At 47.9% G+C, this 18916-nt stretch overlaps 1 protein-coding gene across 1 annotated transcript in view; it reads left to right on the plus strand.

The window, feature by feature from the left end:
• Positions 1–521: 521 nt before the first annotated feature.
• The window catches only part of LOC309584552 (E3 SUMO-protein ligase PIAS2-like), a gene marked incomplete at its 3' end in the record, with an annotated part of 129246 nt that continues 110851 nt past the window's right edge, over positions 522–18916 (plus strand). The window contains exon 1 of the mRNA XM_082300599.1: positions 522–596. Coding sequence (XP_082156725.1) covers positions 573–596 — 24 coding nt within the window. The 5' untranslated portion in view covers positions 522–572. The remainder of the gene's footprint in view (positions 597–18916) is intronic.

The raw sequence follows: 18916 nt of genomic DNA on the forward strand, positions 1-18916 counted from the left end.
ATCATCATTATAACACAAATGCTCTTGATTAGATGGATAAAACTAAGAAGGCTGTAAAATGGTGCAAGGCCAACCTTTCCATTTAATCCACTTAAAGCGCAAGCCTGGGTTATTTGTTTTTCCTCTCTTTTTTTTTTTTTTTAACAGCCGAATATGTTTTCTGTGGTGTTGATCCTGGAGAGAGGGAACGCGGCAGCCCCAAGGGGGGTGATCCCACCGGGATCATGTCCCCGGAGTGCTCAGCTTTCCTGACAGGTCTGGAGCTGCTGCCGGAGCTCGGCGGGGCCCGAGGAGCTACCTCTTCCCTACCACCTCGCCGGTTGGGGCCTGCTAGGAACCGTGATGGGCCTGGCCCGGTACCGGCGGGTGTGTCCGTACTAAATATGACAGGTTTCTTCTCACGATTTCCCTCAGGGCGGGAGAGGCAGACCGTCATGCAGGAGGAGCGGAGCGCCCTCCCCCTCGTCGCCGGAGCTACCCTCCTCCGTCACGTGCCGGGGGCGCGCACAGGGTGCACGATGGTGGCGGTGGGGCTCGGCGGCGGCAGCAGCACCACCATCAGCGGGTAGAAAATGGCGGATTTCGAAGAGCTGCGGGTGAGGAGGGAGAGAGGCGGCTGCGGGAAAGACGCGGGCCATGATGCTGACTGACCGCTTTCGAGGCGGGGGGCCCCTCGCCCACCCCTGTCCTACGGCCTTTCCTCACGGGGAGTCCCTGCCGCACCCTTTGGTGCTTGCTGGGGGGGGGGGGGTGGAAGCAGTCAGCGCATTGCGCTGACGCGCTAGGCTGACCACCGGGCCCTGATGCTGCCTGCTCCTTCCCTAGAGAGGAATCTGGGCGGCCCTGAAATGCGGTCGGAGGGCGGCTGGAGCCGGTGGCGTGCCCCGTGGTGCTGCTATCTTTCCCTGTCACTTTCCGGAGTGTGCGTGTGTGTGAGAGTGTGTGGCCGGGGCGGGGGAGTGGGGCGGAGTGGCGCGGCTCAGCAAGCCTTCTTTCCATCTCTGCCGTGTGGGTTGTGCTGTTGGTGGGATACCACACACCCCCTCCTCCCCTGTCCGCCCCCCCCCCCCCCTTCAATTTCGGTCCTTGCGTGCGGGAAGCTGGGCTCGGTGCTCGCATGGCGCCTGGCAAGGCTCGGCGGTCTCAGGAGAGCCTAGCGTTATGGTGCCCTTACTGCAAGCTGAAGGGAGAATGATGAATAACTACTGGGCTTTTATAAATGCTAATTATTATTGAACCTTTGAAAATTCATTAACCACTTTCTAACTGGGAAAACTGTGCCCGTGAAGCGTGAAACCCAGTATTTCTTTTCAGACCTATTTTATCTTCAGCTGAATATCTTTTATATTGCACTTATGGACTTTCCCCTAACACATTCACTATCTCGATCTTTGTTTGTAAGGAGAACATTGTCCTTCTTACAGCATCCACACCTGTAGAAGTGCTGCCGAGGGAATACTACATACTCACTGAATCCCCCCCAACCTAGACAGTCCTACAGAAGGAATAAAAGTCAGTTAAATAGGAATCACTCTGAGTTAGGCTTTAGTGTTGAGAAAGGTCTGATGGTTAAAGTGCTTAGATTGCCAGAGAGTTTCCTATGCTAAGGCTTCTTCCAGCACTAACACTGCTTGGGTTGAAGGGGCTGTAGTGTAGCTGAGGAGCTCAGTTATAAAAATCTCATGGAAAGAATTGAGTTTCTTTATTTGAGGACAACAGCGTTCAATCAATCTTAAAAAGAAAAAAATAAGTCAACCCTTCTTAATCCTAAACTAAACATTTATATTTTTAAAAAAACTTTTTTACATTTACATGTTTTCTTGTTTAGCATCCTCACTTGTTTTCAGTCCTCATTCCAAGGTCTCTCAAAGGGTGTAGCTATATAGGTGGCTAAACCAAACCCCCAGTGTAAACAGCAGAGGTGGCTCTTCATTTATCTCCTCCAGGCTTGAGCTGGAGCTGTGATCTGCATTTTCCAAGGCACTGTAATTGCTTATCTAGATATGCATAAGTATTGAAAGACTACATCTGGGATTGGGTACCTAAATACCTTTGGAATTATATATGCACCTGAGTCGTTTGCCAGAAGTAATACAGGAAATATGGAGGGAAAAGCAATTTGGTTTCAGGCCAACTATAGGACTGTACTTTTATCATGCAAAAGAATAGGTATCAGTAGTTTAAAAAAAGACTGAAGCAATGTCTTTTGATGTGCCCATCTTATTTGTTAACTGGAGTGCTTGTGAAATGAATTGGTTAGCTTGGAACATCTATAAATGTTCAACATACATCTAATAATAATTCATGGCCCATTTGGGGAGAACTCTAGATATTTTTAGAAGAGAAGAGACTATAGTAGACTGCAGACTGCCTCATCCTCGAGGCCTTTACTGTGTTTTTGGGGTTTTTTTAAGAGGATGCGTTTGAATGTGTCTGTTTGAATATCAGGCACTTGGTTTATAGGTTTAAGGTTTTGTCAGACAAACAAATCTTCCTGCTTTTCTCCAAAGAACATCCCCCTTCCCCAACAAATTTTGTGACTTGACCTTTAGGTGTTCTTAAAATGCTACTTTATAGATTAGTGCATGGAATGTTTTTATGGCAATATTGTTTGCTGCTCTCTTGTTGATTGCAATTTCCTGTAGTATGTCATCTCTACCTGCCTTATAAAAGGCCACTAGGGCAATTTGGAGAGTTGAATTTATTTTAGTAAATCATTAAGGACTGACTAAAGGCAGGAGGTCAGAGTTCTTTCTTAATCCCTGTTTTTGAGGGAAACATTCAGGGATAACATTTTTCTATTCTTGAGGCAAAGGATCATTTTAATATTTGTTAGTACCATCCCTGCCATCCTCTGGATCTTCAGAGTAAAATCTCTGGGGAGCTATGACCAAAGGGTTATAACTGAGAGGCTGTAGTGAAAGAAAACTAGAAAGGCTGAGGGAGTTGGGCCTGATCAGCCTTGAGAAGAGACAACTGAGAGGGAAACTGTTAAGATCTGATTGAGAGATGCCTCTACCCAAATTAAGGTGCAAACCAGACCATATGCTGAAGTCAATAGTATGGATTTTATTTAACAGTAAAATGTGAGGTAGCGAGAAAGAAACAGAAAAGATAAGGGAGAAACAGACAGATCAAGCAGAATATAGTCACCACCCATGTATCCGGCAGTGTCCTGTTGGTCCTTCCTCACCCTGGGCTTCTCAGTGGTGGGGGTCTTGAGGTTGTTCAAAACTTTTCATTATTTATACATTTTTGCAAACAAAGGGATTAATGCTCATTGGCTAATTGGCTATAGGAGAAAGTTTCACGAAGGCTGTCTGCACTTCAGGCAGCTCTCTTGAAAGCTGTTTATTGCATAGGTGAAATTACAGCATTTCAGGGAGTGGGTATCCAGAGCCAGCCCTACAGCTGCCCGCTCCAGCTGTGGGCATATCTGAAGCCACTTTCTGTTCAAGTTACAAAGCATTAGATACTTTTCTTTGCAGAGTATCTTAACACATAACTGTTGGGTGGAGTCGCGGGAGACAAGCACTCAAGGCATGATGTTCAGCAAGTCTCGATTTATTTTTCAAAACTACACTTACTTATAGTACCTTTAATTAGCTCATACATATTGCAAAAGTCGAGCTCCTCATTGGTGGGAGCTATTCCGTGGGATCTGCAAACACGGTGGTCTTATCTTCCTCTTCCATATGGTTTCTGTCTGCTTACTTATCTGAATGCACATTCTGTTATCTATGCAACCTCTTGCTCAAGGACTCAGTGTCTGCATCTTTACTAAGCCTGCTGTGTTATCATGACCTTTGCTTTTTAGCCATTCTTCAGAAAGACTCTCAACACTTCCCCTGTTTTCTTTTTGCATGATCATAGTCATATTGACTGACTTCGAAATTAAATTTTTTACACATGACATTATACAGCTAAGCATAAGTAAACCAAGCAAAACAATTATTAGCAACAGCATTAAAAATTTAATCACACTTTTCATCCATCCTTCTAAGCCCATCCACTCTGTAAGTCCTTCTAATCCGAAAAATCCGGAGTCTTTCTTTATTTTTTGGGAGTGTTCAATCAAATTCTTAATTTCGGCGTGGATGGACTTAGAATGATCCTCAAGATCCATACAGCACATTCCTTCAAAGTCTTCACAGCCATGGCCGTGGGCTAAGAGTAGAAAATCTATAGCTGCTCTATTCTGAAGCAGGGCGTGTTGGACTGAACTCAGATCTTCTGCAAGTTCAGACAACACTCGGCTGGTACCGTTTGCCTGTTTAACTACCCAACATGCCAGTTTTTCTAAGTGACGATGGGCTCGTGCCGCAGCTGCACCAGGAACAAAAAGGGAGGTAAAAAGCACTTCTGATTTGCTCCATAGCGTGAGGTCATCCTGACATTCAGGTGTTATAGTTTCTGTTAAAGACCTCCGCCATCGTGTTCGGTGTGTAGCATTAGGATGGTGCTGTGGAAGTGCAAGACTCAGTTGGCCAAAGGTACAGGGCCCACCTACAGGCCTGGATGGAATACCTGACCAGGCACGATTCCCACAAATTAGGAAAAACCCTCTGGGTAACTTTCGAGGGAAAAATGTTCCAGGGGCTGCAAGAGATCGATTTCTCACGGTAACGTTGCACCATTCTAAATCCCACTGTGAAGCATTGCCAATAGGATAAATCAAGGTGGGGTTGGATTCATTCAGTCGACAGCCATTAAGGCTGCCCTCTTGGCATAAATCACGTGAACTATTAATATAAATACAGGCTGTAGCGTTAAGAGAATCAACTAGTTCTATCTCTTGTGGCTCAGGGCCCACCGGGAGTTTATCATCCCAGCTATCATACTCTTGTAGCCCATGCGTAACGTTAGTAGTGGTAGCCAAGGGCCAGAGGCTCCGGGTAGTCTTGAGTCTCTGTAACAAAGAGATGCCAAGTACTATCATTTAACGGCACCCCAATCAAACATGTTAAGAAGGGGGCACTGGGCGAGGCTAAGGAGGCACAGAATGTTGTGGTGTTCAATTCACGTGCCAAGGAGACCCAGATATTATCTCTAGGGTCAAACACCTTAGGAGGATAGGAAAGGGGGTGACCCATTACTGAGCCTGCGATTAGCAGCACGATGCTTAAACCGCCGGCAAACATGATCCCACTTTCTTGGGTCAACTTGCCACTGAATGGGGACCCCAATATTTGGTTGGCACGAGGATTGCAAAACTACAGAGTAGCTATCGGCTTTTTTGCTAAATGCTGTACTGACCATGCTAATTCTCTTAGCCGCAGATCTTCAAGATTTTCAACTAATTGCAAACTGTCAATGATATTTTTGCCTGTGAGTTGTACTAATGCTCCTTGAGCCGTCTCACGGTGCCAGTGAAAACTGCAAGACTGACACCAAAACCCTTCTGATAGATGTTGCTGGTGGACCCACCACTGTAAATTACAGCCTCCGCAAAGCAATCTTACCCACGCCTTATGATTATTACAATTACATGCAAAGCAAGCAGATTGGCAAAAACGCAAAAAGTGTCTCTGCAAATGTGGGAGGAGATAACCCTCTATCTCCTGTTCAGAGTCCACAAGGAAGGTAATGCAAAACCGCTGCTCAACTTCCTGCAGGATCTGTGAGATCTTCCTCTGTACCCTTCTTTTCTTCCTCTGTTGTGGGTTGCTCATCAGTGACAACAGGCTTAGTCCATTTGGCCGGAACCCATAGGGGACGTTTTAGTTGTAATAACAGATCAAAAAGTCGCTGGTTTTTCACTTCCTTGATGACAGCGTCCTCGATTCTAGAAACAATTCCTACAACATAAAGAGAGTCTGAAATGACATTGAGGGGTTCCGAAAAATGAAGGGCGGCCCACAGTACTGCTACAAGTTCTAAGGTTTGTAATGTATCAGTAGGGGTAGCTGCGATCTTATGGTGGCACCATTGTTGATTATAGTGCCAAACAACGGCAGCTGTCCTGGTTCTGCGTCCGGCATCAGTAAAAACTGTCAGAGCATCAGGGATAGGCCCTCGGTGCTGCAACGGTTTGGATATCCAGGTCCAGCTTCCCAACCAGTTGAGTAATTTTGGAGCTAATGGGCCGGTGCGAACTTCTGCTCCAGAAGAGAGCAATGCTTCAGTGAGCTGCGAGGAGTTGAGTAGGTACCAGTCTAAGGTAGGTTTTTCCATGGGGAGGTAGATAACTGCAGGTTCAAGGCCACTAATTTCCCAGGTGCGTAGACGTCCTTTCTTTAAAAGAGTTGCTAAATTTTCAATCTTTGGAGTGACTGTTTTTCTTTGCTGCAAGGGGGGCGAAATCCATTCTAGAATGGAGATGTCCCCCGTTTTCTTTTGCTGAGTAATGGCTCCTAAGAGATGTTCTCTACTGTTCCAGACAGTTAAGGATAATGGGGTGTCGGGGTCTAGACGGTCAACAAAGCCTCTGGAGATACAGGATGTAATTTGCTGCAAGACTTTAGACTGTTGCGGCGTAAGCATCACAGGAGTACATGGGTCTGTGCCCTTTAGCAAAGGACGTAGCTGTTCCAATAGCATGTTGGGAATTCCTGTAATGGGTTTAAGCCATTGTAGGTCTCCTAGAAGTTTCTGGGCCTCATTTAGGTTTGAAATAGATGCTTGAATATGTAACTTCTGAGGTTTTATTCTCTGAGCGGTAATAGTCCATCCTAGATATTTCCATGGAGCAGAAACTTGTATTTTGTTGGGTGCCACAACAAGGGACCAGGCAGCTAAAGAAGTGATGATCATTTGCACTTGATTAGAGGTGAAAGGTTCTTCTTGAGCGAAAAGAATATCGTCCATGTAGTGATAAATGATGGCACAGGGCAATTGCTTCCGTAAGGGTTGCAGAGCAGCATCAACATATAATTGACACAGGGTTGGTGAATTCTTCATTCCTTGTGGCAGGACTGTCCATTCAAATCGCTTTGCTGGTTCTCCTTTGTTTAAGGCTGGTAGAGTAAAAGCAAAGCGCTTCGTGTCTTCAGGATGCAGCGGAATAGTAAAAAAGCAGTCTTTTAGATCAATAATTAAAAGGGGCCAATTTCGGGGCAGCATCGCAGGATTTGGGAGACCTGGTTGTAACGCTCCCATAGATTCCATTTGTTGATTCACAGCACGAAGATCATGTAAGAGACGATACGCACCAGTCTTTTGTCGTATGACAAAAATAGGAGTGTTCCACGGACTGGTGGATGGTTTAAGATGGCCTTGTTGAAGTTGCTCGGTGACTAGAGCATGAGCTTGCTCTAGGTTTTCCCGTTTCAAGGGCCATTGCTTAACCACTATAGGTTCGGTAGTAATCCATGATAGTGGCAACGGGAATGTCCAAGCAATGGCCTCTAATGTAAATGGTGATCATTGGTAAGCACAAGGCCTAGCTGGGCTAAAACATCTCTGCCTAGAAGACAATCCACTGTAGGAGGTAGAGGCATGATAGAAAACGTGGCTGGTACTTGTTTACCATCAATTTCAATATGAATCAAGGGAGATTTTTGGCCCAGTCTCATCCCTCCGATGCCTGTAACTACGGTCGTCGCTGGTAATATAGGCCAATTTGAAGGCCATTTTCCTGGATCGACGACGCTGGAGTCAGCTCCTGTATCAAGAAGACCTTCTAGCGTGATAAATTCCTCTTTGTGGCTCAGGAAGCAACACCTTCGGGGACGGGAGGCGAGGTCAATGGTAAGCAAAGTTAAAGTTCCGGTAGAGCCAGGGCTTAAGGGTTGGCGGGGTGAGCCGTGAACAGGTGGGATGCTTGAGGTCAAATGTGGTAGCGGGACCAGCTGTGCCAATTTTTGCCCCGCAGGTATCCTTATGGGGGGGTAATCAGTATGTACAAGAATAAAAAGTTCTCCAGTGGAGTCAGCATCAATGAGACCAGTCTCTACTAAAAGGCCCATGGTGATTGCAGATGAGCGGCCTACAATAAGTCCTCCCGTAGCTTGACCATTGATGCGTACGGGTCCCATGAGGCCGGTAGGGACGCAATGAATTTCGGACGTCAGTAGTTCAACGTCTACTGAGGCTGCCAGGTCCAGGCCGAGGCTCCCGCTTGTTGCTGGGCGGGGGCAAGTGGCGCTGGTGAAGCTGCTACTTGTGTCGTCGCGCGGCTGCTGTTCGCGCTGGGTCGGGGGTTTCCCTGTTTCTTGCTACTATTGCGGCATGCTGCTGAGTTATGCGTATTGGATTGGCATTTGTTGCACCAGATGCCTGCAGCGGTGCACTCGCGACGAATGTGACCGGCTTTTCCGCAGCAATAGCATCTCATTCGGCCACCTGGGGCCGGGCGGGAGTGCGCCACAACAGCTTGGAGGGGAGCAAGGGCTGCCATCACTTGATTTTGGGAACTAATGGCTTGTTCCTTTAATCCTTCACCTAACTTTTCTAAAGCCTGTGCTAAGAACAGCTGAGAGCCAGTGGGCATGGTAGCAGCCTTTTCTAGGAGCTGCTGGACAGTCCAATCCCCTGGGGTGGAAGTAATGAGAGCGCGAGTGGCTTGGTTACCATTTTGTAGGAGACATTGTTTTAATAATGGGTCGTGCATGTGCTCTTGCACCCCGGCTTTTGAAATTGCCTCCATGACTTTATCAACAAAAGAGCCTAAAGACTCTTCCCGACCTTGCTTAATGCTCATGTACATAGGAATTCCACCCGGGGCTCGAACTTTGTCCATGGCTCTCTTAGCAACTGCCATGGCCTCCCGCAATTTAGCAGGGCCTAGTGCAGCCTGAGCCTCAGCCCTCATATGTTGACCCTGTCCTAGTAACTCATCAACCGTAATGTCAGCCAAGGGGTCCCCCTGGGGTCTGTTAAGATCTGCGCTCACAGCTGCTTCTTCTCTCCAGCGAGCGTCAAAGAGTAATCGCTGGTGCGGGGTGTACATTAATTTAGTGATGCCTTTAATGTCAGCAGGAAGGAGAGTAAAGGCATTAAAAATATAATCAAGCATCTGTTTTACGGGCTCGCTCGTAACACCGTAATTCCCCACCGTTGCTCGTAGCTGAGCTAACAGCTTCCAGTCGAGGTTAGTAACTTGCGCAATATTGCCTCCCTGTGGATTAGGAACAAACAGAACAGGGAAAGCCAAGCTTTCCTGGGCAGCCGCTAGCATCTCTGCATCGCCCTTATGCAAACCGTCACGAGCGAGAGCTGCCCACAGCTCTCTATGACCCTTGGCCATGGCCTCCGCGAGGTCAGACTCTGCCCCAGGGACAGGCTCAGGGCTAACAAAGGGGTTTCGCGAGTGAGAACAGTCCGGCGGAGACGGGTGAGGCAAGGGCGGAGGAGCAGGCTGCGGCAAAGAAGGCGTGGGAGGAGCAGGAGGTGGGGGGGGGGGGAGGCGCGGAAGGCAACTCAGAGGCAAGAGCCTCAGGGGGTACGTGAACCGTAGCAAAGGTGGGGGGATTAGGCGGACCAGAGAAGGGAGAGGGACCATGTTCCCCGTAAAGACGATTACGGTCCTGTGCAACTTTAATCTTTTCTGCGGCTTTCTTTTCTGCCTGTACCATTAAAAGTTCATTATAAACAACTCTCCATAGTTTAGCTATCTTTTTAGCTGGCTTATCGTCATCTAAGACAAGATCCCAGAGTTTGTCACTATACGCGCGCCACTGACTTAATTCATGAATGGAGTGGGGGTCAGCGAAAAAACCGTAAGAGCGCGCATGCGTTAAAAGGGCGGGGAGGTCTTTATCAAGATTAATCTCCTTAAAATTACGCTTAAGCAAAAAAGCCTTGAAAAGTTCCTGTGCTGCTTGCCTTTCCATACTTACGACGGTACCGTTGCTAGCCCCTCCAGGCTTCGGCAGCACGTATCGGCGAGCCCGCCTGTGCGGTCACTCGGGCGCGGAGGAAATCGCTGCAGTATACGCGACCTCTTTCGCCGTCCGTCTAGCTGCGGGACCCGACCCCAACGCAACTCCCCCATCGCATAAGGCAAGGGCAACTTCTCCTGTTCGGGTGCCAGATGTTGGGTGGAGTCGCGGGAGACAAGCACTCAAGGCATGATGTTCAGCAAGTCTCGATTTATTTTTCAAAACTACACTTACTTATAGTACCTTTAATTAGTTCATACATATTGCAAAAGTTGAGCTCCTCATTGGTGGGAGCTATTCCGTGGGATCTGCAAACACGGTGGTCTTATCTTCCTCTTCCATATGGTTTCTGTCTTCTTTCTTATCTGAATGCACATTCTGTTATCTATGCAACCTCTTGCTCAAGGACTCAGTGTCTGCATCTTCACTAAACCTGCTGTGTCATCATGACCCTTGCTTTTTAGCCATTCTTCAGAAAGACTCTCAACACATAACAACCAATAAGCACCATACACAATACCTTTACATTTGCCTATAGCCTATCATAGCTACTACCGTCACCATATTATAGTCATTATTATCCAATCACAAGAGTAAGTTACAATTTAAGCTTACAGTGGAAAATTCTCAGACCTTTCTTCTTCTTGCTACATCAACATTTCTTGTTTGCCTGCCATATCTCTCTTTTTGGTAAAGACGTGTTTTCTATTTACTTATGCTCTTCTTGAGACTTATTTACTTGGTGAAAAACATGTCTTTGTTTGTAGTCACATACCTTTGTCCTGCTCCTAAAAATCTCCTTCCAACTCATCTCCAACCTTTGCCTTCTCAGTTACTCAGCGATCAGTGTTTCAGCAAAACATCTTTTACTCTATATCAAAGCTTGCTTTCATTTCTATCTCATCCCCAGCTTCTACATTCACAGACCTTTCTGCCAACCCTACATACCTGTGAAACGTTCTTACCAAACTTTCATCCTCCCCAACAATTCTCCTAACACAGTTCTCTTATTCTATTGGTTAAATGATTCCCTCCCTTGTAATGCTAAGGCCAACAAGGCTGGTTAAGGGTCTAGAACATAAGTCCTACGAGGAGTGGCTGAGGGAGCTGAGGTTTTTTAGCCTGGAGAAAAGGAGGCTCAGGGGAGACCTTATCACTCTCTACAACTACCTGAAAGGAAGTTGTACCCAGGTGGGGGCTGGTCTTTTCTCCCAGGCAACCAGCAACAGGACAAGAAGACAGTCTTAAGCTGCACCAGGGGAGGTTTAGGTTGAATATTAGGAAAAGTTCTTCATGGAAAGAGTGATTGGGTATTACCGCAGGCCTGGGTCCTAGGGTATATCACTGTGTCCCGCAGCCATAGGGAGGAGGAGGAGGAGAAGATCCAGCAGGCAAGAATTGTGCAGCAAGATTGATTTATTTAATTATTTTACAAACTCTTTTATAGACTTTCTTCTTCATAGTCTAATTGGACAAGGATCAGCCACCCCTTGGGGTGATTGGCTAAAATCCTAAAACATCCATTGTCAAAATATTTTTCTACTATACCATAAACAAGACTTTCCAAGGTTGCAGGTGCCTTGGTTGTTTACATTCCCTGCTACCTCTTCTGTGAGAAAGAAAAGTCTCTCACGGACTTAGAAAATAGCAAGAAGATCCTCACTAACAGCATTTTTGTATCTACAATTCCCCCTTTTTGTTTGATAAGATAACAACTCTACTATTAATCCTAAATAGAAATCTACATCAGTTATTAATTCTAAAAATGTCCTTAAGGCTTTAACTATCTGACTCCATAACAAGAAATTTAAAGTTCAGTCTCTGCTTGTGGAAGGACCATCCCAGTCTCTGCTTCTAGAAGGACCATCTGCCTGATGGTCGACATCCTGGTCATCATCACAAGAGTCATTAGGCTGATGATCTACATTCTGGTCACCATTTGGATGGTTGGCGTTCTGGTCATCATTTGGAGGTTGCCTGTTCTGCCTCTGGTGCCGTAGGTCAGGGCGAACGCATTTTGCAGGTAGCCACCGTATCCCAGTATCTGTGGAAACGCAAGCATACCCACGACCCCAAACGATAAGCTCATGAGGGCCTTCCCACTGGTTAGTGAGTAAATTCCGTACCCAGACTTTTGCCCGGGGCAGCTGTCTGTCGCCTGCAGACTGCAATGAGAGAAAATGATTCAGAATAACAGGATTATTTGAATTTTGTGGTACTGTAAGGTGATTAATTGTATACAAAGCTTTTGCTAGTCGGCTTCAGTAACCAAATTCAAAGGTTCCTGTGAGAATCGCTGAAAAGCCATGGTAACAGCCCTTAATTCAACTAACTGAGCAGAGTCTGACTCGGATTGGTGTGTTAGTCAGCCACCTCAAAGGCAGTGTAGGATACTGTGCGCCCTTACACACAGTGACCCCTGCTAAAAATTTGTCCCAATCCGTACGCCCCAAGCTGCCAACACATCCCACCCCCAAAGGTTAAGGGAAGTGGTAGCAACATAAGGCCTAATCGTAGCTGTGTGCCCCTCTGAATCCTTCACCACCACAGGCCGTTCGCTTAAATAGCTCTGTGTGGTTCCTCCTAATCCTGCGATGGCCGATCCCACCGGGGCTAGAGGCCATGAGGGAGGCCATGCAGAGAAGGAGATGATCGTTACATCAGCACCCGTATCAATCAAACCTCGAGGCTGAGTCCGGGGTGGACGGGCGTTCGGAAGGATCAGGGTACATGTCATCTGTGGCCTTTGGTCAGAGATGTCTGCAGTCCAGAAGGCCTGTGGAAGTCCCGTAGATCCACTGCTGTTATCTTCCTGAGTTTGTTGCTCTATCCTGGGGACACAAGACTTAAAAGGCACTAATTTAGCAAGGCAGGTCTTTTCAGGAATAGTTACAGGGGGTTTTTGCGTGGAGACCATAGCGCAAATCTGACCTTTAAAGTCAGCATCAATAACTCCTGAGTGCACTAAGATTCCTTGATGGGCAACGTCAGGTTTTCCCACCAGCATTGCACTGGATCCCTGGGCTAAGGGTCCATATGTGTCCAAGGGAACCTTATAAATACGGCTAGAGTCTAAGACGACTGCGGCTGCGGTGTGGACGTCTAACCGGTCTGATCCGGGGGTGCCGTCTGATCCCTGGGTGCCGTCTCTAGGGTGGCTGGGTAGGCCTGTGCCTGTGCCTGTGCCACTCTCTGGGGGAGCGACTGCATCGGAGAGCAATTCCCCCTCCTTGCACCCCGGCGGAAGTTTCCTGGCAACGGCCGACCATTGGCATGAGTCTGGGATCTACAGTAGCCCGTGCAATGCCCTGGCCTGCCACACCTCTTGCACTGGGGGATCTCTGTGTTCTCTTTTTGGCTCGGCTTAGGCCGCTTCCGTTTCTTCACCTGTTTTGGTTGCTTTGGTTCACGACCAGAAGATGCGTGAACAGGCTGCAGGAACGCAGCCAAAGCAGACCTTCTCTGGTTCCCAGATCCCACCTTAGCGCAGGCTTCGACCATGTCTGTTACCTCAGGATCCCCTGGTAAGGCATCTATGATTTTTCTGCACTCCTCGTTTGCGTTATCTCTCACTAACTGCCTCAACAACAACTGTCTTAACCCGTCATCCTCAACCTGCTTCTCGAGAGAAGCAGCGACTTTCTCTACAAAAGAAAGGAATGACTCTGATTTGCCTTGAACTATTTCAGTATATCGCTTTCTGGGTGCTGACAACTCTATGGTTTTCAACAGGGCAGCCATGCCGACCTGTTGAGCTTGCTGCAGGACCCTAGAGGACAAGTTACCCTGTAGACTGGGATCAGAGAAGGGACCAGTCCCCATCAAAGCATCCACTCCTGCTGTCTGTCTAGGATCAGCAGCAGGGAGCTGCATATTTGCTAATGCAGTCTTGCCGGCCAGCTTTCTCTAGGTTTTCTCAAAAACTGTAAATTGTACAGGTTGAAATAGAATTTGACCTAAGTGTCTGATATCAAATGGAGAAAGCAAATCTGTATTTATCACCCTTATTATCTGCATAACCTCAGCAGAACCTAGCCCATATTGTGCCACCTTGGATTGCAGGTCCTGGACAACTTTCCAAGCAATTACCTCATGCTTGTCGTGCTCCCCTGAATCTGGGAGAGCCTTATACACTGGGAAAGCTTGGATCTCCCCTTTTGGGGAAGCACTACCATCCTGAACTTCTGGCACAGCCTGCGGATGGAGTGTAACAGCTCCCCGGTTACCCCCAGAATCCTCAGATCTATGTGGCATTCCAAGGATTTCTAATAACCTCCAGTCACCCTCCTCCAATGCTCGCATTTTAACTAAGAAGCGATTGTAGTGGGTCGGACGCACTGTTTCCGTGCTGTCCTGAAAGGTCCAGGGGCGAGACCGGCGCAGCCTTTTTCTTCGCTGCCCGGGTACAGTTGCTTGACGACCTGGGGCCAGAAGCTCATCTGCCTCACTTCCCGATGATGAGTCATCAGGCAAAGGCAACTCTGAGACGCTGGGAGCAAACAGAGGTGGACGGAGAGGGGCACTTTGGCTGGGTTTTCTAGAGCCAGAACAGACAGCACAGACTACAGCTGGCTGCGCTTCATTTTGAACAGCAGCCTCTTTACGGGCCGGTTCCGACCGAACTGGTACTGGAGCTGCTGCAGCCGTCTCTGGGACTACAACCGCGCCCGGCGCCGCGCTCACCTCTTGCTCCACAGCAGCGTTCGGCGCTGTGGCCGGCCCCCGCGCTGCAGCGGCGCCTGGCGCCGAGTTCATCTCTTGCTCCCCAGCCGCTTCCATGTTTTCCCCCGGCAGCGGTACTTCCGGGTTCGCTGCCGGCCGCGCCGCTCCCTGGTTCGCAACTGCGTCTCCCGCGGGCGGTGCTGGCGGGGCAGGCCCGGTGCACCCTGCACAGCAGGGTGCCTCTGTTATCTGCAGCAGCTGTTTTTTCAGGCTGAGCAATTCACCCAGCTGCCGGGATATGTTCGGTAACTCTGTCAGCAAGGGCAGATGCTGTATTAAAAGGTCGATGACTATATCTGCAGCGGTGCAGAACAGTCCGGCGCCAAGGAGGGCAGCGGACCACACCCAGGCAGTCTCGGTGCAGTCACGCCCGGCGCTATGCTGGCTAAGAAGTTAGATCCAGGCGATTTTGGCTCTGTTGGTGCATAGGCAACCGGGCTAGGAGCCGCTCTGGGAGTCCAATTCGCTAAGCCGCTAATTCGCGGCCCTGGATAAGCCGTGGCCGCCGCCGAGCCGAACGGCAAGGCAGGCTGTGCACCCTCCCGCTGCCCTGACCCCCCCGCCTCTGCCGGCGCGGGGTTCCTGGGGGCTGCGGAGTCCTGTGACTCTGCAGGGTGAGCCGGCGCAGGCTCTGCCTGTGGAGCCGGGGGGGTTATTCCAAATCCACCATCACTTGCCCCGGAAGCCCAGTCAGCGGGGCCTCCCTCGGACATTCCTCCGTCACTCATCACCGAAATAGGCGATCCAGCCCTGCTATCACAGTCAAGGGCTGTCAGCAGAATAAATAACGACCGCCAGGTTTTGTATAATTCTAACGCTGCCGGCTCCCCTGTCGGGAGCTCGTGTCGGACAGTGCATCCGAGCTCTTGCCATAAGGCAAAGTCCAGGGCAGTATCTCTGTCCATGGAAATCCCTTTTAAAGTAGCCCAGTCTAATAATTCCCGAACTGAGTTTTCAGGAATGGAGGTGCGCAATATGCTAAACACACCTTTCCAGACCAGTACGACAGCGTCGTTCTGTGAGCTGCTGTTCGCCATTTCTCAGTCCTGTCGGACCTCCCGGTCCCGGGGGGAAAAAGGAACAGCGTACCTCTACAGGAATTCGGCTTGGCTCGCAGCAGCAGGACACGTCAGAGAGTGCAGATCACGTCGGGCAGCACCAAATATTACCGCAGGCCTGGTTCCTACGGTATATCACCGTGTCCCGCAGCCATAGGGAGGAGGAGGAGAGAAGATCCAGCAGGCAGGAATTGTGCAGCAAGATTGATTTATTTAATTATTTTACAAACTCTTTATAGACTTTTTTCTTCATAGTCAAATTGGACAAAGGACCACACCCCCCTTGGGGGTGATTGGCCAAAATCCTAAAACATCCATTATCAAAATATTTTCTACTATACCATAAACAAGACTTTCCAAGGTTGCAGGTGGCTTGGGTGTTTACATTCCCTGCTACCTCTTCTGTGAGAGAGAAAAGTCACTCACGGACTTAGAAAATAGCAAGAAAATCCTCGCTAGCAGCATTTTTGTATCTACAGTTGGGCACTGAAATGGGCTGCCCAGGGAGGTGGTGGAAACACCATCCCTGGAGGTGTTTAAGAAAAGACTGGATGTGGCACTTAGTTCCATGGTCTAGTTGACAAGGTGGTGTTAGGTCATAGGTTGAACTCAATGATCTCAAAGGTCTTTTCCAACCTAGTTAATTCTGTGATTCTGTAATTAGTCCTTTCGAGTCTGTGGGTTGTGGTCTCCCCCTGCTGGAATTATCTTTTACCCAGACAGAGCTGATTTCAGCATAGTTGCTGAGTTGTTTTTCCTTGTGGATTCTGTGTGTCCACTATCAGTGATAATTATCTCCCCTCCCTTTGTTTACTTCCCCCTAGGCCTGAGACAACTCTTGGATAATAGTACCACCTTTATCTTATCAAGATGGCTTGACTTGCAGTCCAAGTTCCAGGTATCCTTAGAGGCATATTGGCAGGGGTGGAGGGGAGGATGGAGGGGGCTTTGCTGGTCGCTGTTACATCATGCCTTTTGGAAATGTTCAGTTTTGTTAAAGGATTTGGAGGTAGCTGTAACCACAGTCACTACTTTTTAAGATATTGGTGAAAATGTCCAGTATAAGGCTTACCCTTCTAAATTGTCAGATTAACCCTTAATTAATTAGCAGTATTTATTGAATTCTCTAGCTTACAAGTTTCTGGAATATTAGGGAGTTGCTGAGATGATATAGTGAGCACAACTGTATCTATCTTGCATTTTTGAGATATAATTTCCAGACCTGCTGTTCACAGATGTGTTTTTAAACATGGCTCATACCTTTATCCATAATCCTCACTCAAGAGCAGCCTGATGAATGTCAAAGGGATTACACAGGCAGAGGTGGATGTGGAACAGAAGTCAGCAGTCTGGTGTGGAGGTCTGAGATAGCATGTGAACACATTTTTAAACAGAATTGGCCCAGGAGTGGGGAACTACAGCTCCTTCTGAGAGCTATCAGTGAGATTATTCCAGTTCCCAACAAATTCTGAACTCATAGAGATTTGACTTGAAGCTATGGCTTGCATCCCAGCAAAATGCTCCTCAAACTGAGGAGTAAGAAAGAAAGAAATGCACAGCCAGTGGAAGCAGGGACAGGTGACCTGGGGAGAGTACAGGGATATGGTTTGGAGAGGTAGGGATGGCGTCAGGAAAGCAAAGGCAAAGCTGGAACAGGACTTGGCAAGGGATGTGAGGAATAACAAGGTGGCATTCTATAAGTAGATAGGTCAGAAAAGAAAGGCCAAGGAGAGTGTACCTGCCTTGATAAGCGAGGAGGGTGAACTGGTGACAACTGATATGGAGATGGTTGAGGTACTCAATGAGTTCTTTGCCTTGGTCTTCACTGGCAGTCAGGCTTTCCACTTCTCTCAAGTCCTTGATCCTCTGTGTGGGTGTGGGGGGAGTGAAGTTCCTCCCACTGTAAGTGAAATGCAAATTTGGGACCACTTGATGATGCTGAATAGACACAAATCTACAGGGCCTAACAAGATGCATCCCAGGGTGTCGCTGTTATCCCCAGAGAACGGCGAAATCACGACATAGGTCCAAGTCAGATGATATGGCCAGAGCAAGAGCTAAGACCATGTTTAATGGAAAGCTCGTCTTTTATAGTGTGGTTTGCAATAAAGAAATGACATGATTGGCCTATTGACCCACCACCTCTCAAGGTGATAGGTTGAGCAGTAAGACACCCATTTCCAAATATTATTCTTACAAGACTGAAAACAATTCCACTGTTCTCACAACAACCTGCAGGTGTAAAAATGGTTTACATTCTCTCAAACTGTTGTCCATCCAGTTCGCATGAGAACAAAAACTTTCACAGAGAAGCTGTGAGAAGCTGGATTTCTCTAACTGCCCTCTCATGAGAAATAAAAGTTTCACAGGAAAATTCCTCTGCTCCTGCCTTTTAGCATCCACACCAGGGTCCTGAGGAAACTTGCTGATGTTGCCAAGCCACTCTCCATCATATTTGAAAAATCATGGCAGTCAGGTGAAGTCCCTGGTGACTGGAGAAAGGGAAACATCACTCCCATTTTTAAGAAGGTAAGAAAGGAAGACCTGGGGAACTACAGACTGGTGAACCTCACCTCTGTGCCTGAGAAGATCATGGAGCAGATCCTCCTAGAAGATATGCTAAGGCACATAAAAGACGATGTGATCCAAGGCAGCCAGCATGGCTTTACTAAGGGCAAATCGTGCCTGACCAATCTGGTGGCCTTCTATGATTGAGCGATGGCAATGGTTGACAAGGGAAAACTGAAAGATTTCAACCGTCTAGATTTCTGTAAGGTCTTGGCTATGGTCCCACATGACATCCTTATCTCCAAATTGGAGAGACATGGATTTGATGGATAGACTATTCGGCGGATAAGTATTTGGCTGGATGGACTGTGCTGGTTTTAACACCAGCCGGAAATTAAACTCTAAATAAGCCACACCCCTTCCGGTAAGGGAGGGACAAAAGCAGAGACTGGGTTGAGATAACAATTTACTGAAAGCACAAAGCAATGGAATAAGACATGCACAGTAACAATGGCAGTATTAATAGCAAAAGTATACAAAAAGAGAAGGTGTTCTACCCACAAATAGATGTTCATCACCAGGAAGAAAAACAAGATGGCAGCTGCTCCCCATAGCTTGCATCTGCGTGGCTTCCCCAGACAAAGGCAAGGTGGTGACAATTCTTGCATGCTGCTCACATGGCCGTTGAAAATAAAGGCAAGCTGGCAAGGGGCTCTGGCGGATAGCATTTCCTGCATCCCCCCAGCCCAAAACAATGAAAAAACTAATGACACACAAACCCCCCAAAAGCTAGGTCGTCTGAGTTGG

This window comes from Coloeus monedula (genome assembly GCF_965178545.1).
Source record: "Coloeus monedula genome assembly, chromosome: W".
Lineage (NCBI taxonomy): Eukaryota > Metazoa > Chordata > Aves > Passeriformes > Corvidae > Coloeus > Coloeus monedula.